This window comes from Alexandromys fortis, unplaced genomic scaffold, assembly GCF_014885135.2.
Source record: "Alexandromys fortis isolate MF-2015 unplaced genomic scaffold, M_Fortis_MF-2015_v1.1 scaffold_102, whole genome shotgun sequence".
Taxonomy (NCBI): Eukaryota; Metazoa; Chordata; class Mammalia; order Rodentia; family Cricetidae; genus Alexandromys; species Alexandromys fortis.
In genome coordinates, this window is record NW_026067984.1 from 2,776,847 (window position 1) to 2,799,173 (window position 22,327).

General features: G+C 42.8%; 1 protein-coding gene across 1 annotated transcript in view; it reads right to left on the reverse strand.

Annotated features, from left to right (window-relative positions):
• Gucy1b1 (guanylate cyclase 1 soluble subunit beta 1) overlaps window positions 1–17,000 on the reverse strand; it is a 41,264-nt gene extending 24,264 nt beyond the window's left edge. The window contains exons 1-4 of the mRNA XM_050158855.1: window positions 16,865–17,000; window positions 16,278–16,351; window positions 3,518–3,618; window positions 781–899 (exon numbers count right to left, since the gene is read on the reverse strand). Coding sequence (XP_050014812.1) covers window positions 781–899; window positions 3,518–3,618; window positions 16,278–16,351; window positions 16,865–16,867 — 297 coding nt within the window. The 5' untranslated portion in view covers window positions 16,868–17,000. The remainder of the gene's footprint in view (window positions 1–780; window positions 900–3,517; window positions 3,619–16,277; window positions 16,352–16,864) is intronic.
• Window positions 17,001–22,327: the final 5,327 nt, after the last annotated feature.

Genomic DNA, 22,327 nt, shown 5'->3' on the forward strand with positions numbered 1-22,327 from the left:
TGAGTGTTCACACGTTCATCCAGAGGGTCTCACAAACGCCAGAGCTCAAAATAGCACAGGCGGTCCAGAAATAGCATCTCGGCAAGTTAGGAATTTACTAGCACAGACTTCTACAGCAATTATTCAACACTGTAAGATAAAGGCCTTGGGTGGTGGTATTTGTTTTATCTTGTTACCTAAAATGGGCTTTAGATTTATTAGATTTCCGTGTGTGTGTGTGTGTGTGTGTGTGTGTGTGTGTGTATGAGAGAGAGAGAGAGAGAGAGAGAGAGAGAGAGAGAGAGAGAGAGAGAGAATGATCAACTAATTAGCAACTCTAAGGCAAAGAATTAGTTTTCCTAAGCAGGATACCTGAAACAATACCCGCAACCCCACCCCAACTTTCTCCTCATAAGGAGGCCAGTCAGCACTTCCTGATTTAGGAATATATTACAAAGAATAAAACTTTATTATATATGGAAAACAGAAAACCACACCGTTCACATCTGTGATTCTTATTTAACACAATTGAACAAATCATAATAGACCTGTGGACTCTAAGAAAATACTAATTGATGGCTTGTATATTGAGAGTTATGGAATAGAGACTAGGAAACTACATGAAGGGAAATGCTGGAAAATGTGTAAATCATCAAATAAATCAATGTTGTATGAGAATGGCCATTGTTCCTCTTCAGGAGCAAGACACTCTTGTCCAATTGGCTAAAAAGAAGCATTCAAGAGCTCAAATGTACGAACTGACACCGAGAGCCTTCACTCTCAGGACCTCAAGTTTCTCACCTGCAAAAACTCCCTGACATTAGATCCCAGGACACGCAAGATGGTGTCGTAGCCAGACTCTTGACAAAAGACGAAAAACATCTTCCCGAACATCTGCAGGATTTCACCAGCATTGAGATCTGTGTTGTAGGTTAGAGAGGAAAGAACAACAGGTAGAAAACTGTCAGTGAGAAGAGAAACAAGTCTAAATGAAAATGATTTAACATGTCCATAATTACTGTACAGTATGAACCATAGACTAAGGATCTCTGAGCAGGGTTCTGTGACGACACTAGAGAAGACCGTGTGCTAACATGTCAATAGCATGATTCATACTACTAGCAATGGGACCTCTTTCTCAGCTCTCATAGAGACACACTTAATTTTAGTAGTTTATATGTTTAGTGTATTGTTTTGAGAAGAGGTTTATTCAAGCCAAAGACCACAGGGCCAGTAAAATTTCCAATGGGTAAGGATGCTTTCTATCAAGTTTAGTGATCAGAGGATGATGTCCAAGTCCCACGCTGTGGAAGGAAAGGACTTTCAGAAGTTCAGTTCTGACCTCTACACAGGAACTCTGGGACATAAGCATCTGTATAACACACACACACACACACACACACACACACTATAAATAAATATAACCCAATACTCCATGGCAAAATAACTTTTCTTTATAAAACAAATTTAATTCTTAGTGTATATCCTAATACCCTACTTTTTTCTTAATATGTGGTCATTAATACTTCCTAAACTTTAATTGGTTACTTTTTCTGTATGGATTTTGACTGACATCTTATACAACATGAGTGTGGTGATTTATTCAAACACACTTCTCCTACTGAAAATCCAGACCCTTTGTGCTTGATTACGTACACAGTTCTCAGAAAACCACTTACACAAAAATCCTAATAAGAAGCAGATCTCATATGTCTTTGTGAAAATTCCTTAACAGTGTGGGGAGGCAGATGGAGCCTTCGGCAAAATGCCTGCCTCACAAGTATGATAACCTGTGTTTGGAGTCCAGCCCTCATCTGATAACCAGATACAGTGGTGCATGGAACTCCAGCACCTGTGAGATGCAGACAGGTGGGTCACAGCTCACTGCAGCCAATGAGTCAGTGAGCCAAACCATGAGCTTCAAGTTCAGTGAGGAACCCTATCTCAGAAAATAAGGTGAAGCAACTGATCAAAAATGCAGTGTTGTGGAGCCTGGCTCAAACTGATGTACCCACAACACCACTGCTCTACCTGAGGCTCGGGAATCATTTCAGAAGAGGGACCAGAAGGACCATAAAATCCAGAGGAATGGGAAGGAAGTTTGCTGTGAGATCGTGTCCCCTAAATATATCAGACACTGTACCCATGAAGTCTTACCATCCTGACTCTGACACAGGAGCTGCACAAGGGTGACACTAACAGACACAGCAATGTGGAAGGGTGCAGGAAGCTCATGAAACTTCCAGTATAGGAAGAACTACAGGCAACCAAGGAACGCTTGTGGCGGAAGCAGCAGTCTTTCCCATGGAAAAGCACGCCAACTGGTATTTAATAACAGATGCTCATCCCTGAAAGCATATACGTAAAAGTAGCATTATGTGGTCTGAGCAGGTGCTATTCGTATATTTAGGAATACACGTAAGCGTGTGTGTGTGAGAGAGAGAGACAACAAGAAACAAAAAAGAGGGCATGGATTTGAATGTGTGGGATTATACATGGGAGGGTATAGAGGAAAAAAGGAATAGGGAAATAATTACATTATAACCTCAAACTTTTTAAAATGTTTTGAAAAAATAAAAATGATTGACAAACACCTGGCTCTGATTTCTGGCCTTGAGATACACACACACACACACACACACACACACACACACACACACACCTCTCTGTACATGCACACACACACTTACACCTGATATACAAAAATGAATTTAAAAATATATTATCAGAGTTTTAACATTTTAAGGGACTTGGATAGTATAAAATCAGTTCCCAAAGTCACCTTATCATTAAATTGAAAATGTCTTATTTCCTCTCTGGAACTCTTGACCCAAATAATTAAGACTCTTGATCTGAACAGATATTTCAGTTTTGCAAATTTGAAAATTAGTAATTTAAAAGTTTGCTTCATATTTTATTTCATAATTGCTGTCTCCTTCTTTTTATTAACCATCTAATAGTTTTGTTTCTAATTCATGGATCCTGCCCAGTAGAGCTGAGAGTTTCATGGCTTCTGTATAGCTTACAGCCCAGATGCACGTGAGCCCCTGGCATGTGAGCACTCACAACAGTTTCACACCATGAGACCTGTCGGAATTACACTTTTTTCAGTAATGGGTCTTATCTATGAATTCTCTCTCTCTCTCTCTCTCTCTCTCTCTCTCTCTCTCTCTCTGTTTCACATAGCTTATGGTAACACACATTTGAAAATAGTAATTTATGCACTCTACATATGATTGCTCACTTTGTGGCTTTTATGACTGAAATATTAGTGCTTGCATTTTCTCCATACAAGGCCTCACAAGGGGAAGGGAGAGCTCCGCTTTCCCCTTGTTGCCCACTAACTAGTGTATACTGGAAGGCTGGGCTTCCACATAGCCCCAGCCTAACATCATAGGATTGCCCCACCAGGGTAGTTCAGTGCGCAGCTTGCTTGCGTCATCGGTTTGCGTCATCATATGCTGTGGTCTCGGAGCACACATTCCTCTGTGAACCTGTGTCTATTTGACCCAGAGAAGGGAAGATTCATTGAACCTACTGAGGACTTTGCTTGCCGCCGCCACCAAGTCGTATGTTTTGGAATCATCATAGATGATTCTGACAAGAAACTGGCCTTCTTCATCCAGCTGCGCCTCTTTTCTGTGAAAGGAAAGTGTGGTGGAGATATAAGTTAGTACAAGACATCTGTCAAGATCATAATGACTGTGTGAATAATGGATCTATTTCTGGAACATGATTTGGGGAGGCAAAATTGCTTAAATTGACACCGTGTACCTAAAAAATCTAGTGATTTAGGAGAAATTGCTACGTGCTTCTGTCCAAATCAAAGGAGGCATTGAGCCATATTTTAGTACTCTCATGTGCAATACAATGCCCAACACTATATATAATCAAAAATTATGTCTGTATTGGGGGAAAAGTCAGCGAATATTTATGGATTCCCTACAGGTGTGGGACTGGGAACTGGGGATACAGGCTTTACCAGAACAGACTGGAACCCACTTTCCTTGGAGCAAACAATTTCTGGGAGGACAGACGTGTGTCTGTGAAAATGCAGTGTGTGGATCAGGGGCAGCAGGGTGTGCGAGCCATAATTTCACTCTAGGTGTCCATTCTGGTAAATAAAACATGGCCAGCTGAGACTGGACTGGGGAGGGCAAAGCCTCAGGGATGACAAGGAGGTCTCTGGCCAGAGCAACTGTCATCAGTAGCTGGTTTTAAACACATTAGGTTTGAGTTGCTGAGTGACCTAGTCAACCTTCCCATCTGTCTTTCAAACATTAAACACAGTAGCTCAAATTATACACAGTTAGGACAAGGAAATCCCAGTTATCATTTTTTAACAGTCATCAGGATTCTATAAATACATTTATTTTGATAGGATTTGGATAGCTTCTCTCAAATAAGCGTCCGAGCAGAAGAGGAAGTCATCCTTCAAACAGGGCTGGGTAGAGAAAGCACTAACTAGTTCCCAGACGACTGTCTCCATGTGACGTTCACACACAATGGTGGAGAGTCATTTGTGACTCAGTCCTCCTCAGCTGAGCCTCTGTACCCACACAGTCGCAATGACACCTTCAAGGCCACCCATGGGCACACTTCTCTCAGAAGCCATCCAGTCATGGCCACTGCTCACTCTGTTTATTCAAGGGCCATCTCCCCATTTGTATCAAGTCTTATGCACGACTGAGCATGGACCCGTTCCTAAAGACATCCTGTGTTCTTCAGAGCATGTCATTTATGATTGTGTTGCGATCATGCAGAGCTGGGATGTTGTTTTGCCCAGAACTCACAAGGTCTTAAATTCCATTCCCGGGACCAAGGAAACAGGATTTCAGAGTTCAGAATTTATTAGTTGGATGAAGTTAGGCAAATCACGTATACAGCAGGAGCATGACAATTTTCTGAAATGTGAGGGAGAATGTAACCCATCTCCCACGGCTATAAGGACACACAGCCATGTGGGTTTAGCTGTGCATATTAAGATGGAGTTTCATATATTTACTTTCTCAACAATATTACATTCTCAATTATTAATACAAACTCAATTATTGAGGTATATGTCAAGTGTGGCCTTATTCTATGTCCCAAACATATATAACTATCAAGTGAAAGGAACATAGTTCTCCAAAGTGCTTACATCTTCTGAATAGCATGCATTGGGACAATACAGAAAAATTCTGAACATGTAATGGACAGATGTGTACCCTTTGATAATGCAGGGATTCTGGTTAGGTGTTCTATTGCGGATTGCAAGAATTCACAAGGCACAGGAAAGAAAAAAGCTAAAATTGTAATAACAAGCTTCCCTTAGCCTGAAAAAACTACTGTCAATATTATATCAAGTTTTCTACACTTGAATATATAATGCTTTTCAATGCTGCCAATTTCAATGTCATATTTGATGGCTATCTTTTCATTTCAACAAATACTGCTGGCTGCCTCAATTTGCATTGTTTAAATACACTGAGTCTTGGCAGTGAGGCAGAGTGATTTTATTTTCTTCCACAAGTATAAATAATAAAATTATGATGAACATATTTGTAGCTAATTTTATTTCTATATAGAAACAGAATGAATTCCTAGGAATGGAATTGCTGGTTTAAAGGACATGACTGTGCTGATTCTGTTATTATCCCATTAATTTTTTATTGTGAACCAACACCAATGTTCACATGGGAATTTAGAAACATCTGACCTAAAATATGCATAAATGCTAATCAAGTCTGCAATAAAATGTATGCTAATTCACCATAGTAACCATGTTCTGTTCTCCCAAATGAATTAAATCAAATTACAACATGTATTTTTATAATAAACTTAGTTTGTATAAAACACACTCCCAGCCATAGTAACCTTTAAACGAATGAGAAGCATCCACACCCCCTATGCATAAAGTGGAGAAGCAGCTTTTTGCAGAGAAATACACTAGGCAGGGCCAACCACCAACTGTTCCTATATCCTCTATTAATTGCAACAAGTTCCTTTATCTTCTATTCCTAAAATGATCATAGAACATGCTCCCTAGAGGGGAATAAAGTCAAAGTCCAGTAGCAGTGGAGACCAGAAAGTGTCTTCTTGTGGAAAGGTCATGCTGAATTCCATTGAATTATTCAGACACTTAGGTCTCCTTATTAGCATCTATCTCAGAAGCCGTGGGGAATATCCGGTTGCTTGTTATCTTTTCTAGTCCCTGACCCCAGAAGTTTTTTCCACACATACTCAATGTTTCTTATGCTCTAGGCTCTTTTTCAAAGCATTTTCATGACAGTAAAGAAAACTACCAAAGATACCAGCCCTAACTGACCCGTAGATAGCTGGTAGAAAGAGGTAATATGAAAAATAGGTTAAATTCTATATTATGTTGTAGCATGATAGATGCTTCAAGATGAGAAGACAAGGGAGACACAATGAGTGAAGGAGAAGGAAACAGAGGGATTTACATACTCCATGGAGTGGCACTAAGGTCTCAGAGATGATATGCTACCTGAGTCTTCAAAAGGGCAATTGCTGTCCACCCTCATGCACCCTGCCTTCTAGAACAAGGTCTCTCCTCTCCGCAGCTCATTCATCATCCCCCTCCAATTTCAGGGGACATGGTAACTAGAGAATCACTGGAGACTCACCCCCCCCCCATTGTGCCTGGTTAACAGAAAACCTGAGCAGGAAGAGACATGAGCCACAAGGAAGGGGAGGCAGGCAGCGCCACCTGCAGACGCTACCGGAAATGCCCTGTCAGTGTTCAGCACCAGTCCAACTTTCTGATATGTTCATATGGGATCAGGTTTCATGGTGGCTAATATCTTAGCTTCCATGGAGGTACAATGAGGTGATGTGGGACAAGGAGGTGATTAATGTCACCCCCCCCCCAGAACTCTTCATCAGAGCCCAACACCATCCGTCAGTGATCTTCATCACAGACCCCGACACCATCCGTCAGTGATCTTCATCACAGACCCAGACACCGTCAGTCAGTGATCTTAAAATCTTGAGTGGCTCTTCTTCCATTTCTACTACACATTCTTTCTCTCTTCAGTTTGGGAGGGTTTTACCCCCCTTCACTTCGTACCTGACTGAAATCACAGAAGGCGACTAGCAAATGTCAGCAAATTTAGGAAACAAGCTGGTAGCTAGATTATATAAGCAGAACACATTGCTCAAGTTCCAGTTTTCTACAATTCTGTCTCTTGCTTTGCTGACCCATGGTGTTTATACATTTTCCTTAAAACCAATACCAAATGTACATGCCTATATCTGTAATATTTCTAATAATCTACCATTTACATTTTATATGCAGCATTTCCTTAGACCTGGAATTACCCGAATCCAGGTATACTCACCAACTTTTCTAGACCCAATCACTGTTTCAAAGTCAACTTGAGCATCAACCTTGCATAACTTCTGCATCACATGGGGAGCAGCCCTTGGCCTGTCTATCATTTTGGTTTACAGATACAGCAAACTGAGGGTTTCGCTGAGATTTATAATTTGAAATTTTCTCAATTAAATATATTGGGATACTTTTATTTACTTATTTATTTTGTTAACCTCTCTTGGTTTTCTCCAAATTATGAGTCAATGCCCTTCTTTACAGCATGTGAAAAACAAAGAACTTCACTTCTGCATGCAGGGGTGCCGTGTCCGAGGGAGTCCACTCCCTGGGTTTCATTCCATGTCATGGGTAGAGCACAGCGTCGGCGCTCTCCTGCAGCCACTGGAGAGCACAGTCAGCCTTGGCCTCACGCTCCACACCCAGTGTGGTTTGACAGGTGAGGTCCAGGTGCTGGAGAAGCAAAATGAGGAGGCCACCGGGGAGGAAGAAGAGGGAATGTCCAGGAGAGGAGGGGAAGACAAAAAGAAGGAAGAGGAAATGTTTAGGGGAGAGAAACAAGAGGAACAACTCAAAGTCCTATGCAGCGTAAAATAAAGCTAGTGGGCTCTTTGCTGACTTGTTGGTAAAATGTATGGATTCTGATGGCCAAAAGCAAGCTCTGCTTCCCTATGTGACTTAAAAGAGTGGCTAAATTCTCCAATGGTGACAAAGTGATATAGAATCATATGCTGTGTTCACTACATAAGTATTATGTTATTGAAGGATGACATTTTCCTTAAAGCCATTCACTTCTCATTTTCACTGATTGATGGTTGTCGGCAAACTCCTCTTCATATCCACTAATTACTTCCAAAAAACAGGTAGTGGGTAGATATAGCAGAATAACGTTTTGTGGATTGACTGAAATAATCACCATCTTAATACATGTGTGCACATTTTAAAACAAGGGAATGAATTAATCACTTATTCCTCATGAATGTCTATACTTCATATTACAAAATCAAGCTATATTCAGTATAACTGCGAAGTCCATAGTTCATGTTTAGTATTAAGTATATTTTGGATGACTTAAAGGAAAATAATTAGATATATTGGGAGTTCAAAATGGCCAAGTTTCATTTCTCATAACTTTAAGGAGCTATCCATTGATTTCATGTGTGAACACAGAAATGCTGCCTTTGCTTCCTACCCTGGGCTGCTGCTGCTAAGCACTCCCCAGAAAGTGTAGTCCAGGGAAGGTCTGTGCAGATGGATAAAGAAGCATCCCATGGAGGTATGAGAAAGGGATGTTCCGAAATGGGACAGTCTGAGGTCCGAGGAAATGACATCTCAAAACAAAGGTCAGCTCCCAGCCAGAAAATTTTCACACTTACCAGACTCTCAGTTCCACCCAGCACCCCCAGAACTACTGATCCAGGAGCATCACTGGTGCACACAGATTTGGTCTTTCTAATAAATCCTAGCAATGCTGAGGAGAGAGGGAGGGAAGTGTAATAAAAACACTTAGCTGTATCTAGTCATTATGAAAATTAAAATGTTCCATTAGAAGCCACAGATAATAACTGTAGGCAACATTGAAACTGGATGTGGCTTTTTTTTTTGTAAGTGGCTGGGAAAAATAGTTGCTATTTCTCATTATCTAAGTGCAGTGATTTTAATAAATCTCTGAACCCCTCCTAAGATGCGACTCCAGTGTGAAGAGTTTGCCAGAAGGAGAGACAGGCCTTTAAATCTAGGGCCAGCTTCTATTTTGGATTTTCCTTGAAGCTTGGTTCCTGTAAATAAAGCTGTCACTCATGTATGCTCTGATGAGTGACAATGGGGTCTCAGTTCTAAGCAAAACAATGCCTTCACTCTTGGTATATTTTTTTCACTGTGACTTTCCTGACATGAGAGACCTGTCACAGCAATGACTGCAGCTCTGAAAGGCACTCATAACTGTCTTAAACGGGCGCCTTCCACAGCCTTATCACACAGATGGATCCATTTGGGCATCAACACTGCCTGGGGAGCGCCTGATCTCAGCTCCCCTCAAAGCAAACAATCTGCTCAAAATTTCGATGGGTATGGCTTTCTCTCACAGATGTGATGGCTGATTAAATAAAAATACCTTCAAATCGTAATCATGAGTGTCACCTGTACAGATGGGTGGAGTCTTTGCTAAGTCAGCCCTCCCTGGGAAGGAGAGTACAGGTTCTCACTGGGAGAAAGCCTACGGTAGGATGACTGTGCCCCAGTCCCTACTCTGTGAAGGTGTGTGAGGGAAGTTCTCTAATATCCTCCGTTCCCTAACTTACAAAGTGACAATAAGGGTGAATGGAGTGGATGTGACTGACGGTTTGGTGATGTTATGTGTCCACAGCATGAGGATACAGGAGACCTATAAGGCAGCTGTCCAAAGTGAGTGAGATATTGTAATCAAAATAGAATGGTGTTCTGCCAAGTCCCCCCCCACACCTAACTTCAGCATGGCATACATTTCGCTACAATTTAGGACACTGTCCTTATCCAGCATCTCCACAAATTAAGGACCTAGATGTGTTCTGAATCATATGCATACATACATACGATGAGTATATGTTATACAAATGTTGTTTATTGTCTCCAATTTAGGGTGTAAAAACAATTTACATGCAAATGTATGTATCATATTCATGGAGAGTAAGAGGAAAATAGAGACACATGTAATAAAGGGAAGGAAGGGAGAGAAGGCGCCAATCTCTAGGTTTTACCCTAAGAATGGTAAGAAGCCTACACTCCGGTGAGGCAGGTCAGATATTAGAAGATATGAATAATTCAAAGCACACTCACCCATGACTAGGAAAGGGAGCACAACGCTGAATGAATGAAACAGTTCCTTCAAATGCCTTTGCTGCGGTAGGGCAAAGCTGGGAGGTGTGGACATTTATAGAACACAGAGCATGGAACAGAAGAGGCTCAACTCCCCACCTCAGCATGGTTAAGTGACTGAGATCAGACCTCAGGGTGGGATGCTGAGGGCAAATGGGACACGGTGCACACTGACCTTTGCCTTCCTTACTACCGTCATCGACAGTTTATAAAGGGAAAATGTCTTCCATTTTTCTACATACAAACGATAAAGGCAACGTTTTCCTACTATTTATTCTTTGGTGCACAGACAGGCGAAACAGTGAGCACAAAAGCCGCAGAGCTTCAGGTCTGTGCTGTCGCCCAGGAACAGGGCTGGAGAGATTCCTCTTTATAGTGCTCATTTCCTTAAGTGTGCTTTCCTAGAGACATCTGCACAGCGTCAACCCTTAACTATCACCTTCCAACACGCCATGAGGAAACATTTGCCAGGTCCCTGTTGCTGGAGGGGAAAAAAGACATCGCAAAGGACATTGCTCTCGCAAACAGCAGCCATGTTTAAGTTAATATTTGCCGTCATCCCATCTTGACACAGTGAGAGCGAAAGCATGGGGTTTCTGGGTTCTCTTCTAGTCCTCACTGGAACGCGCGTGCGCGCGCGCACACACACACACACACACACACACACACACACACACACACACAGCATAGACCAGGCTAATATGATTCTGGTATATACCTAATGCACACACACACAAGAGGAAGAGTCTAAGGAAATTAAGACTCCCCTAGACCAGTCTTTGGGCTGTTGCAGATCATAGAAACAAAACAATCAGAAATGCTATGGCCTCCCTTATCATGCAGGCACCATGTTGTTCTCAAAGTGGTATGGATTCTAGAAGATTCTGTTTAGACAGCTCACCAGCAGCTGTGTGAGGCCTAAGCAGTTAGCTTCCTAGCATCAAGCAAACATACACAGTGTGTCTTCCTCTGGCTTTAAGGCTACCTGGAATAATTTCCTACAGAAACAGGTCTCACTCATAATGCACAGCTAATTTACTTATTTTTTTAAGCTTTTCAAGGAATTTAATATTCAGAGGTTGTTTTTGAGTAAGAAAATGAGTATGTTGTATTTATAGTTGGAAACTCTTCTAGGGTAAACACATCTAGAAGCATACAGCCTGGTCTCAGAGGACTGGCTCCAAAGTAACTTGTGACTTTTCAGCCTCCTACACATAATGCCCCTGACAGTGTTCCTTTAATTTCTTCAAAATGCAACTTCATAGTGGAAAAAAAGGAAAAGACAACAATGACAAACACAGTGAGCTGGAAAGTCATTTCCTGTTTCAAATAGATATCTCAGCACTCGGCTGAAAATACATAGAGGAAACGGGTTCTAGAAAGTTTAAAGAACTTTCTCATATGAAGGGCCAGTCACACTTTCAAACACACATAGGCTTTTTCCTACCTGGGCTCAGCTATAAAAAGGCATAGAAATTTATTTAACTCACCCCATCATGAATGTGAAAATGCCATAAAGCATGCCAGATTATGGTGATGCCCTAGTTTTCTTTCATTGGTTTTGATAAACTCAGGATAGAGCACTGGCAATCTCCGTGTAGATGGCATAGTGAAACAACGATCTTCCTACAGTCTGCAGAAGGCAGACGGTGGGCACAAGGCAGACACAGAAAACCTGGCAAGAAGGCTGTTGGAGTTGTAGGGTGAGGGGAACTGATAAGGACCAAGAGGAAAGAAGGCCAAGGGATAGTCTGAAGCAAATTAGACCAGCCAGTGTGTGAAGAGGGTAGAGGAGAAAGTGAGAAGTGAGGTGAGGACCTCCAGCAAAGGGAAAGGAAACGTTTAGGTTGGGACTAGCACGCAGGCACAATGGGCTATTGTTCTTGGTATTTTGTCTGGGTGTAAAGTGCTAGGCAGACTGTTTAGCATTGAGCCACACCCCTAAAGCAGGCCACTGTTGTTGAAATGGAGCTTTACAGCGTTCAGGCTTGCTGCAGAAGAAAGATGTCGGAAAACCCAGTTAGCAGAGGGAAGTGGAAAGCGGTGCATGCCGTTACTCCGGCAGCTATTCGAGAACCATATTAAGCGTGTTTCCAGATAATACTGAAGGTCCTGCAACAACCAAGGCTATCAGTTTCCTTATATACAATTGAAACTTGGAAAGCTTGAGCAGGTTAAGAAGCCATGTAACTATCCTAATTTAAAAAAAATGCTGTTTGGGCCCTAATATTGATTCATATTCAGAAAATTCAACTACACATACGGAATCCAAACTGGAATAGCAATACATGCTATCCAGCAGTCAAGCCATTTCCTTATTTGAGTGACAGACAGGAAAGTTTTTTTTTTTTTTTTTTTAGAAAAAATGATTAAGACTAAAAATATCCTGATATCTCTAGACATTTTCAAGGCAAGAATGACATCATTTGCTTTTCTGTCCTCGGTGCCCGAATTGTTTAACCTATGTTCATTAAAGATACGCTTAACAATGAACGAAAGAGCCCATGCAGGAAGAAGACCAGTGCAGCAGCTTGAGCAAAGCCATGAAAAACACTTGGAAGGCAACGGACCACAAATTGACAACAGTGTCTATTAACTAAAATGATATTGCATAATTCTAGAACTTACAGATTTCATACCAACATTTGGACTGAACTGGTTATTTCTAATCTCTCAGAAAGTCTGATACAAGGTAGCCCAGTACTCTGGCCTGTAGGCAAGTCAGGACAGTTTCCTGAACGGCGGTGTATGTGTGAGAGGGGGCTGTGTTTTGTAGTGTTTTGGATCCCACCACTGAGTTACATTTTCAGCTACATCTACCACTTGTTTCAAAGAGACTTCTAATCATTTGAATCGTGTATTTTCAAGGGTAGACAGAGAATCTCAGAGCTCACTGGCACAATATAGTTGTCAGGTTAACCAGAGCTGATGCAGTGCAACAGAGGCAGACCTAATGAGCATTTAAAAGATATGCTTGTGGGCATAAAGTCTGGCTACATTTTCTAAATGAATAATAGATATTTTTTTCTCATCACTCAAGAGACATGGCTTCTTTAAGAGGATCATCTAAAAATTTGAAATAAATTTACAAAGCAAGATTTGAAGCAGACTTGGTAGCAGGGCTTGTCTCTTACTCTTTTTTATGTTACTACATAGATCAAAAGTGGGTAGTGACGCTATATCCAGAACACTGGATGTTCCCTGGTTCAAAACATAGCAATGACGTGTACATGGCTACATTTGAGAAGTACAATACAGATACATCCACAACATCCTGAAGCTGGTCTTGGAAGTAGACACTAAGCCTTTTCTGTCTGACACTTTGAGAGGAATTGCCTGGGCTTGGGTTTGGGGCAATTTTTACTGAAGAGGGGAGACAAAGCTCTTGGGAGTCCGGTGATGCTGATGATACTAATTCATGTGGTCACCGAGTTTCCAAGGAGGTATTTTCCTGCTCACAGTCATCTAGAATTTTTATCTGGAATCTATTACTTAGAGTTTTATTTGTCATTAAGTGTGTGACTTCCTGTCTAGTAAAGGATGGATGTCCACTTCCTACTAAACTAAAAAAAAAATACTACAAAACATGTTAAAATATACAATTAGACAGTTTTTCACAGATCAAAAAATAAGATAGAAATGTGTGGTTTGTATGGAGGCAAAATTATAAAACAGCTCTTCTCTCATATTGAGACTTCCATAAAACTGGTAGCATCTTGGGGAATGGCTGCCGGGGAGGCTCAGGAATGGGAGGGGAGGGCCATCTTCATGGCAATAGCCTTTGGCAGTTCTGTTTCTCTCGCCCTCAGTAAGCATCTGCTGCTTGGGCAGATGCTCTTCCAGGAAGCATTCAGCAGCATCTGGGGAAGCCAGGCAGAGTAGCAAAAAATAGTTTTAGACCCTCAGTGCGAGAACCAAGCCAGACTGTCCAACACATATGCAAAACTGCACCCATGACCTGAGGAATGCCTTCCTAAAGAGAAAGCAGGCAACTGAGTGGCCAACCCTATTCTATTCCTCTGGTAAGGGCACCATCCTCACAGTAATTTCAGAGAAAAATGATCTCTATGACCTGGTTCATATTTATAAGAAGTGTTTTGGATGATTGGCATTATTATCACTTGGCCAACTAAGAATTTTGTTCAACCATACTTCAAGTATACACATCTGTAGTCCAGGCCCATGAGAGGCAGAGACTTGTGCTGTTGTGAGAACAAGCCAATCTCAACCACATGGTCATCTCCATTCATTCAAAGCTACATAGCAAGAACCAGTCTCATGTGTGTGCGTGTGCGCATACGTACATGAAGAAACATGTAACAATTTCAGCCACCACTTGAAAGTTAATAGAATATATATATGTTTAGGTCTTAGCCATCATAAACAAGTATCTGGATAATTTAATTTTAAAAATAAACGTGTTGGTACATTCTTCTATGAAGTAAATTTTTTTCTACACTGACTAGTTATCAACATTGATAATACTCAGAGGTGTATTCTAAGTTTTATTTAATTTGAATAGTGATTATTAACTCATTATAGTCTGTTCTTGTACTCTCAGAATCCTGAACATATCAATTGTTATGGTTTGTCTGCCATGGACTTTTGAGGACTTCACTTCTAAACGTGAAAGGTTAACATATGGGGATGTGTGCTCCCTTCATTCACAAAGAATGGGGCTTATGTTCATCCTCACGCTTGTCTACACCGTGAGGGCGTGTGCTTAGTGTCTTCAACGGTGCCTGTCTCCACTGAAAACCAAAACTATGAAAGAATGAGTAAGGTCAAAAAAATTACAATCTCCAAGTCGCCTTACTTCTTAGCGTTTTGTTTGATAGAGTCATAACTGCCTCATCTGGCCCTCTGTTTATAGGATGCAGATGTGTCCTGCAAATAACATAAATGTGAATAACATGAAAGACTCTGGAACATCAATTAAAACCTCGTACCCAAGAGAGCTGGAGGAAGATGTTGCGTTCTAGAGCTTATTTCCATGGAAACAGATAACTAAAGAAAATCACCATCCTATTACTGAACAATAAAGTCCACGAAATCGATAGCTAATAAAAATGTGCTGAGAAAAATAACAAGGGCTCGTGTGCTATCATTGAGCCCAGGAACTTATCAAATAAGAGAAATGGGTTCCCCTCTGCCCTTCTTAATCCTCACCACTCTCCCTAGCCAGTTAGAATGTGGTGATGCCTACCTGTGATTTTAGTATAGCTGGTTGGTAGCAACACTCGGCTATGCAAGAGTTAAACGCTGGTTTCAACAAGGAAGCGAAGGAAAGATAATTCTGTTAAATGGTAAATGCTCTGCGGGGCATGGTGACGCATTCCTCTCGTGCTGGTGCTCAGAGAGGCCTGGAAGATTGGCAGGTCCAGGACAGCCTACGCTGTATCTAGGGAGATCTCTCAAAAAATCTAAAGGTCAGTCATGGAGCTTGGTGGCATCGTGTTCGCCTGTCACGCACAAGGCTCGGAATTCAGCCCCCAGTAAAACCCAACCCAAAACCCACAAAAGGCTTCAGAGGTGACCAGGGCCTTAAAAATCTCACCTAAGTGTATTCTTCTGTCCCATCTGAGTAGCAGGCTCGAAGTTCTACAGAAACTAGGGTGCTCTGTTAGCACTCCTAGAAGAATGCCCAGCAAAACAAGGCTGATTTGAGGTTATCGGCCAGAGGTCCCTTTATTAAATACGTGCTTCACGTGACTTACTGGAGAAATAATTTCTGAGTGTACTATAGCAAACCCAAACGATTTAACCATATTATGTGTACCAGGTGTGTAAATCTCAGAGCAGAGCAAGTCTTCTGTTCATTTCCTGCCTCAAGTCCCAGAACCTTTCTAAGGCCCCTGCATGGGAGCTGACCAACCCTCCGAACCTGGACTGGGAGCCTCAGGACTCTAGCAGGGTGTTCCCACGCTCAGACCGGGTGAGGAGGCCGCAGTGACCCCAAGGGGCCACGCCAGGGCCTACCCTCCTCTCCTGGTCCCGGCTCCAGAGCGTGGGAGCGGAGACCGGAGGATGCGCACCACGACCCTGCCTGGAGCATTAGGGAAGCCAGCGCGGGCACGGCGCCAGCGCGGCCCTGGGAGCAGGGCTGTTCACTTACTTGATGTCTTCCCACACCTCGGGACCATAATTGCGGATCACCAGCAGCTCCAGGGCATGATTGACGAATCCGTACTGCAGGGCAGGGAAAGACTGAGGTCAGGGACCTGCTCCTTTCCACCGCGTCGCCCACCCCGCTCCGCTGGCCTGTCACTCGCCATCTGGTTGCGCTTTCTGGGTACTCTATACTAAAAGGGGGAGATTCCCGAGAATCAATGGATTCTCGGCTCCACCGCACCTCCCCCCTTCCCAATCTTCTTACCCCTGCTCACCTGTCACCACGGTACAACAGGGACAGCAAGGGAATCTGAGCCCCGGAGCCTCCCACCTGACCCGGCCCACGGAAGAGAGAATCACCCTAAGTCGAAGGCTAGCGTTGCGCAGTGGGTACCTACTCGGGACCCAAAGACTCAGAGCGCTCCAGCAGATCATGTGTCCCCACCTCCCACCGAAGGCGCTGTTTCCTGCAGCCTTCCGCTCTGTGCCCCCCGGCTTGCTCCTGCAGCACCGCGCAGTCCGCTCTCGAGTCTCTTAAGGTTCACCCAGCCTAGGTGTGAGGTTCCCGCTGAGCGTCCTGACAGCACTCACCATGGTATCTGCGCCCGGAGCCCGGGAGACAGCCTCGGCACAAGGGTACGGCGGAAGAGACCCAGACAGCGACTACAGCAGCGACAGCGCACCCAGACCAGCACAGAGCTGCAGCTAGAGCATCAGCCTGGGCCAGCCCTGATTGCCACCTCTTCCCAGCCAATGACGAGTAGAACCACAGGAGACCGGGCGCTGTTTCTTCCCATATCTCAGCCAATCAGAGAGAGCGGAGGGAATTCGGATGGGCTCGGAGCTACTGGGCTCCAGCCTTTTCCCGCCCTAGTTTGGTTACAAGTCCTTCATTTGAGGCCTTAAGGAAGATAGAGCAGAGCCAGCTACACTCCTCCCAGTAGTGGGTGGGTGCGTTGTGGTCCTGGTTCATGTGTGCTAATCCAGAAGTCTGCTCTCTGGCTTGTGTTGTGTGTGTGTGTCCAGCGGTGATCAGCATCTTCATGTTTATTGCAGTTATGCAGATAAACATTTCGTCTGTGTCTTTACATCGCAGCAGCTGGCAAACTTACAGCTAATTCTACGGAACTAACTAAACACATTTTACTTTTTTTAAAATTGTTTTTTATTGGAAAAAGTTTCCGCCTCCTCCCAGCCTCCCATTTCCCTCCCCCTCCTCCCACTCCCCACTTCTCTCCCCTCCCTCTCCAGTCTAAAAAGTAGTCAGGGTAACCTGCCCTGTGGAAAGTCCAAGGTCCTCCCCCCTCCATCCAAGTGAAGGAAGGTGAGCATCCAAACTGGCTAGGCTCCCACAAAGCCAGAACATGAAGTAGGAACAAAAACCAGTGCCAAGGACACATTTTACTTTTAACCACTAATTAAGTCTACAGACCAAGATGCTCTGTAATAGATAAGAGGTTAAACAAGTGTATTAGACTTTCTGTCACTGATACAAAATACCTGACATTAATCAGCAGAATTCATTTGGGCCCACGGTTTCAGTGGTTCATCGTGCTTGGCTTCCATTGCTTTGGGACTTGTGAGGAGGCACAGCACCTAGGGGACTAATTAACAGAGGCTACTCAGTTCATGACAAAGACATACAGATAGGTCTGGGATTGGCTATAGTTCCCAAGGACACCCACAATGGTCTACTTCCTCTACTAGGCTCAAACTCCAGAACTTCGAGAAGTATTCAAAATGATGCTAACGGCTGAGGGATGCGCTTTCAGGACCTGAGTTTCTTGGGGGATCCTTCACGTGGGGTCATAACTGCAAACAGAACGTTAAAGCATCGCTGTCCTTTTGTGAACTGCTCAGGATTCATGGTATTACAGCCCAGCAGTTAGGGTTCCAGATGTTTTGAGTCTCTAGAATTCTCATGCGCTCCTGTTCTCAAAAATCATATGAACAGAAATGGGCCAGTAGAAAATACGTGGACATTTGGTTAATCTCCCTCTAGTCTGCCTTCTAACGTGCAGGTGAGTCACTTAGCGGTGGAAGACTCATAAGGAACAAGAGCAGATCTATTCGGGGATTAAAGGTCGCTGTTGGAGGTGCATGGTTTTGAGTCGGCCCCGGGAAAGGTCAAAGGGCAGCCATCAGTCTCAGGTAGACCCGAGAGTCTTTGTAAGCAATGAAATCTGTCTGAATCACCACACTCTGGAGGTGGGAAACATCAAAGCAAGAACAGTACACCAGCAGCCAAACATAACCTGAGGAGGAATGGACAATAAGGAGATGACAAAGAAGACATCGGGCAACCGAAACACTCCCATCAAGGATGCTGTGATTACACAGATGAATCTTTCAAACAATGGGATATCTAACTTTATACAGCTACTTAAATATGAAACCCCTTTTTAACTTTTAAAATTGCACATTATACAACTAACTATGAAAAGACAAGATCCAGATCCTCAATGATAAAGACACAGGCTAAGCAAAAGCCAGGCGTGAAATCATCCTCAATTAGGACCCGATTCTATAGACTAGGGAGCAGCAGGGGTCAAATGAGCCTGCCTGCCGCACAGCACACACCGCACAAGCATAACCTGCTGGGAGAAGCTTCAGAAAAGGACCGATAGAATTATGGTCCTGACGAGAGGGCCAAACACTCACCTTCTCTGCTATAGTATTCTGTTGTGTGGCATGCTCCTCCAGATGGAAACATTTTTGCAGGAGAGAAGGAAAGGCTCATGTCACTCTAGGCAAATGAGATTCACCTGGGAGAGCAGGGAAGCCTGAAGAACGCCCTGCCTTGGCTTTCCTGAAGCCACCAATAAGTGCAAGAGGAGGCCAATCTGAACAGATTCCTTATCTACCTAAAATATTCCTTGGATTTATTCTGAATCTGTAAAACTTTCCTTAAGGCATAAATATTATCTCAAAATGTAAACTTTCTGTTTTGATATTAATGGTTAAATAGAGTACTAATTCTAACCTTGGACTTTATGTCGCTTCCTGTACATCATTTCAGGCCTTTTTATTGCATCCCTGCCCGGAATCCCTTGGATATTAAACATCTTCTGTGTGAGGAAAAACTGATGAAAGAGATAGAAGAATGATATCCACAGGATTCCTGTTCTTTGGCCCAACTATGAACCTCTCTAAGCACCTGTTTCCTCTTCTAAACAAAAGACAATCCAGGGTATTTAATGTAACAATATTTTAAAGGACATACAGCATTAGCATGTGGTAAGCTCTTATCAAATATTAGCTTTATAATCCATTTAAACAATGTGATTCTTAAGAGTACAGATAGTTACTGTTTGCACATGTTGTGTTTGAGTTAAAACAACTTGCTTAAATCTCATAATAGTATTATAGAGCGTCTATAAGCCAGATTCCTAGGCCCTCCCTTTATTCTCTTGAACTCAACAGACAGTAGTCAATGTCAACAGAATAAAATGGCCCCAGATGTATGCTATTCCATTAATCCATGGGAAAGAAAGACAGTCCATTCCGGGTTCTGTCTTAATTCATTATCTCCCAAACTAAAAGTATTCAGTTCATGGAACTGCTCCCCCCCCCCTTTTTTTTTTTTTTTTTTTGGTTAGGAACTGATTACATTCAGCTTTTATTTTTGCCAAAAGACTATTTGAAATGTCCTTAAATAATTGATCTTTAAGAGCAGACTTATTCTTTAGGCATAAACTCTTTAGTGGTTTCTTCTGTCTAAATTAAGGTAGAACTACCTTCAGGGAAGCAAGGAGTTTCTCATGTGGAAAAATGGCGTAGTTGACAGAAATGATTAGGCAACCTTCTATTCTGACAAAATGTCCACACCCTCATCTCCACAGCCCTTGGCAGGTAATTTGATTATAAGGAAGGCATGTAAGTAGGGCTTAAAAGATGGGGCAAGAATTTGTGCAAGACAAGAATGGCTAAGCGCTCTCTTTCCTGAGTAAGACAGATAAATCAGCAAGCAGGTGTATCGCTGCTTTTCTCTTACAGTGGTGAAATATTGTGATGAAGACGATTTACAGAAGTTAAGACTTTATAAGGGCTCACGATTGCAGAGTGAGAGTCCACAGTGTCAGTGGAGGCATGGCAGGAGGCCGCTGGACCAAGAAGCTGGCAGAAATCTTCAATCGTACACTTGAAGCAGAAAGGGTGAATTGATAGTGGGGCAGGGCTATGGACCCTCAAATCCTGCCCCCAGGGATGCATTTCCTCCTGCGAGAACACAGTACCCTGCGATGTTCCCAAACAATATCACCCATCAGGGAACCAAATGTTCAAACATGGGAACCTAAGGAGGATATTTCTTAAAGCAGCAGCACACTGGGTCAAGAAGAGGGTTCTCACAAAGAATTCAATTTGTCAGCATGGTCTTGAACTTCCAACCTTGAGAACAGTGAAAAATAAGAACCTATAGATTATGTCTATATGCTATTATGGTAGCAGTCTAAGCTGGCTAAGTCTGGTGTCCAGATTACATTCAAACTAAATCTTTCAGAAATGTCAGTAGCAGCAGAAATTCTCCATACACAACTCTTATGACTATATTAAGTTTCTGTTCTCTTGTTTTCCATGGTTGTGTTTGCTGAGGAAATGTCCACACAAGAAGAAGCTTGTATCTACCACAGGCCATCCTGCCATAGAGAAGCAGTTTTTTTTTATTTTACATTTTGTAATATTTAATAGTTACTTTTTGATTTAAAGACTTTATAAAATTACTTTCTTTTGCCGGGCAGTGGTGGTGCATGCCTTTCATCCCAACATTCGGGAGGAAGGAGCAGACAGATCTCTGTGAGTTCAAGGCCAGCCTGGTCTAAAAGAGCTAGTTCCAGGACAGCTAGGACTGTAACACATAGAAACCCTATCTTGAAAAACAAACAAACAAAAAATACTTTCTTTGTGACAGCAGATGGATTCTAGAGCCTAAAGATTTTCTTCACCATCTTCTCAGAGCTGGGAAAACATCAACAGCATAGTAATTTGTGAATTCCCTAGTATTTATTGTTTTTCTCATTACATGAAAACACTAGGACCTATGTATAAGGAAAGACCTCTTCCTGCATTGAGAATTAGGTTAGGTTTGAGCGAGCACCAATGCTGAAGAGAAAGGCTGAGAGAAGAGGGGGGGAGGCCATGGGTCAGGAGTTCCCTCTGGGACAGGAAATCCTCCTGGGGAGAATGAGGCACGTTTCCAAGAATGTGAATGAGAATGCGAACTGCCACTTGTTCCTTGTGACTCTTAAAGTTTAACTGGTTATGTAGATATGCACAAATGTGGACAATGAGCCACCAATCGCCTCTTCTAGACGCCACATCTGCCACTCCTCTTCAGGCCTGCAGCTCAGCAATTAGCTAAGCACGGACTCTTTACCTTTCTCACAGAGTAGCTCTCTGGGTCTGGTATGACATTGGGAAGCATATAGATCTCTCCTACTCTAGCCTCTGCATATTGACATTTGATTATCATAACCTACAGAGCCTATGAGTTAGCAAGATAGAGAGCATCTAAGGAGGTTAGAAGTCCCATGCCTCACTTAATACACTCCTGGTCTCAGAAGTGGACATGAGACCAACTGTGCTGAGGCCTCATGGTGAACACAGAGTGTTTTAGTAGAAAAAGAGGACACACAAAAGTTAGGAAGACAGAATTGCTCTTTGTAAAATTTTATTTATTTTTCATGTATGGGTGCCTTGTCTGCATCTATGTCTGTGCACCATATATGTACCTGATGCCCAGGAAAGGCAGAGAGGAGGGTGTCAGATTCTGAGGGACCAGAGTTACAAATGTTTGTGAGCAGCCATGGGGTGATATTCATAGAAATAGAACCCAGGTCATCTAACAGAGTACTCAGTGCTTCTATCTACTGAGCCAGCTCTCCAATCCCCAGGATTCTCTTTTGAAGACAGCTCTTTCTAAGAATCATCATTGGGTCCAGCAAGAGTGCCATTTCTTTCCCCAAGACTGCGTCCCCAAGCCCTAAGGGTCCCCCACTGCACCCTAAGGATCTGCCGCTACTCCCTACCTCTTAAGAGCACTCTGCCACCTCTCAC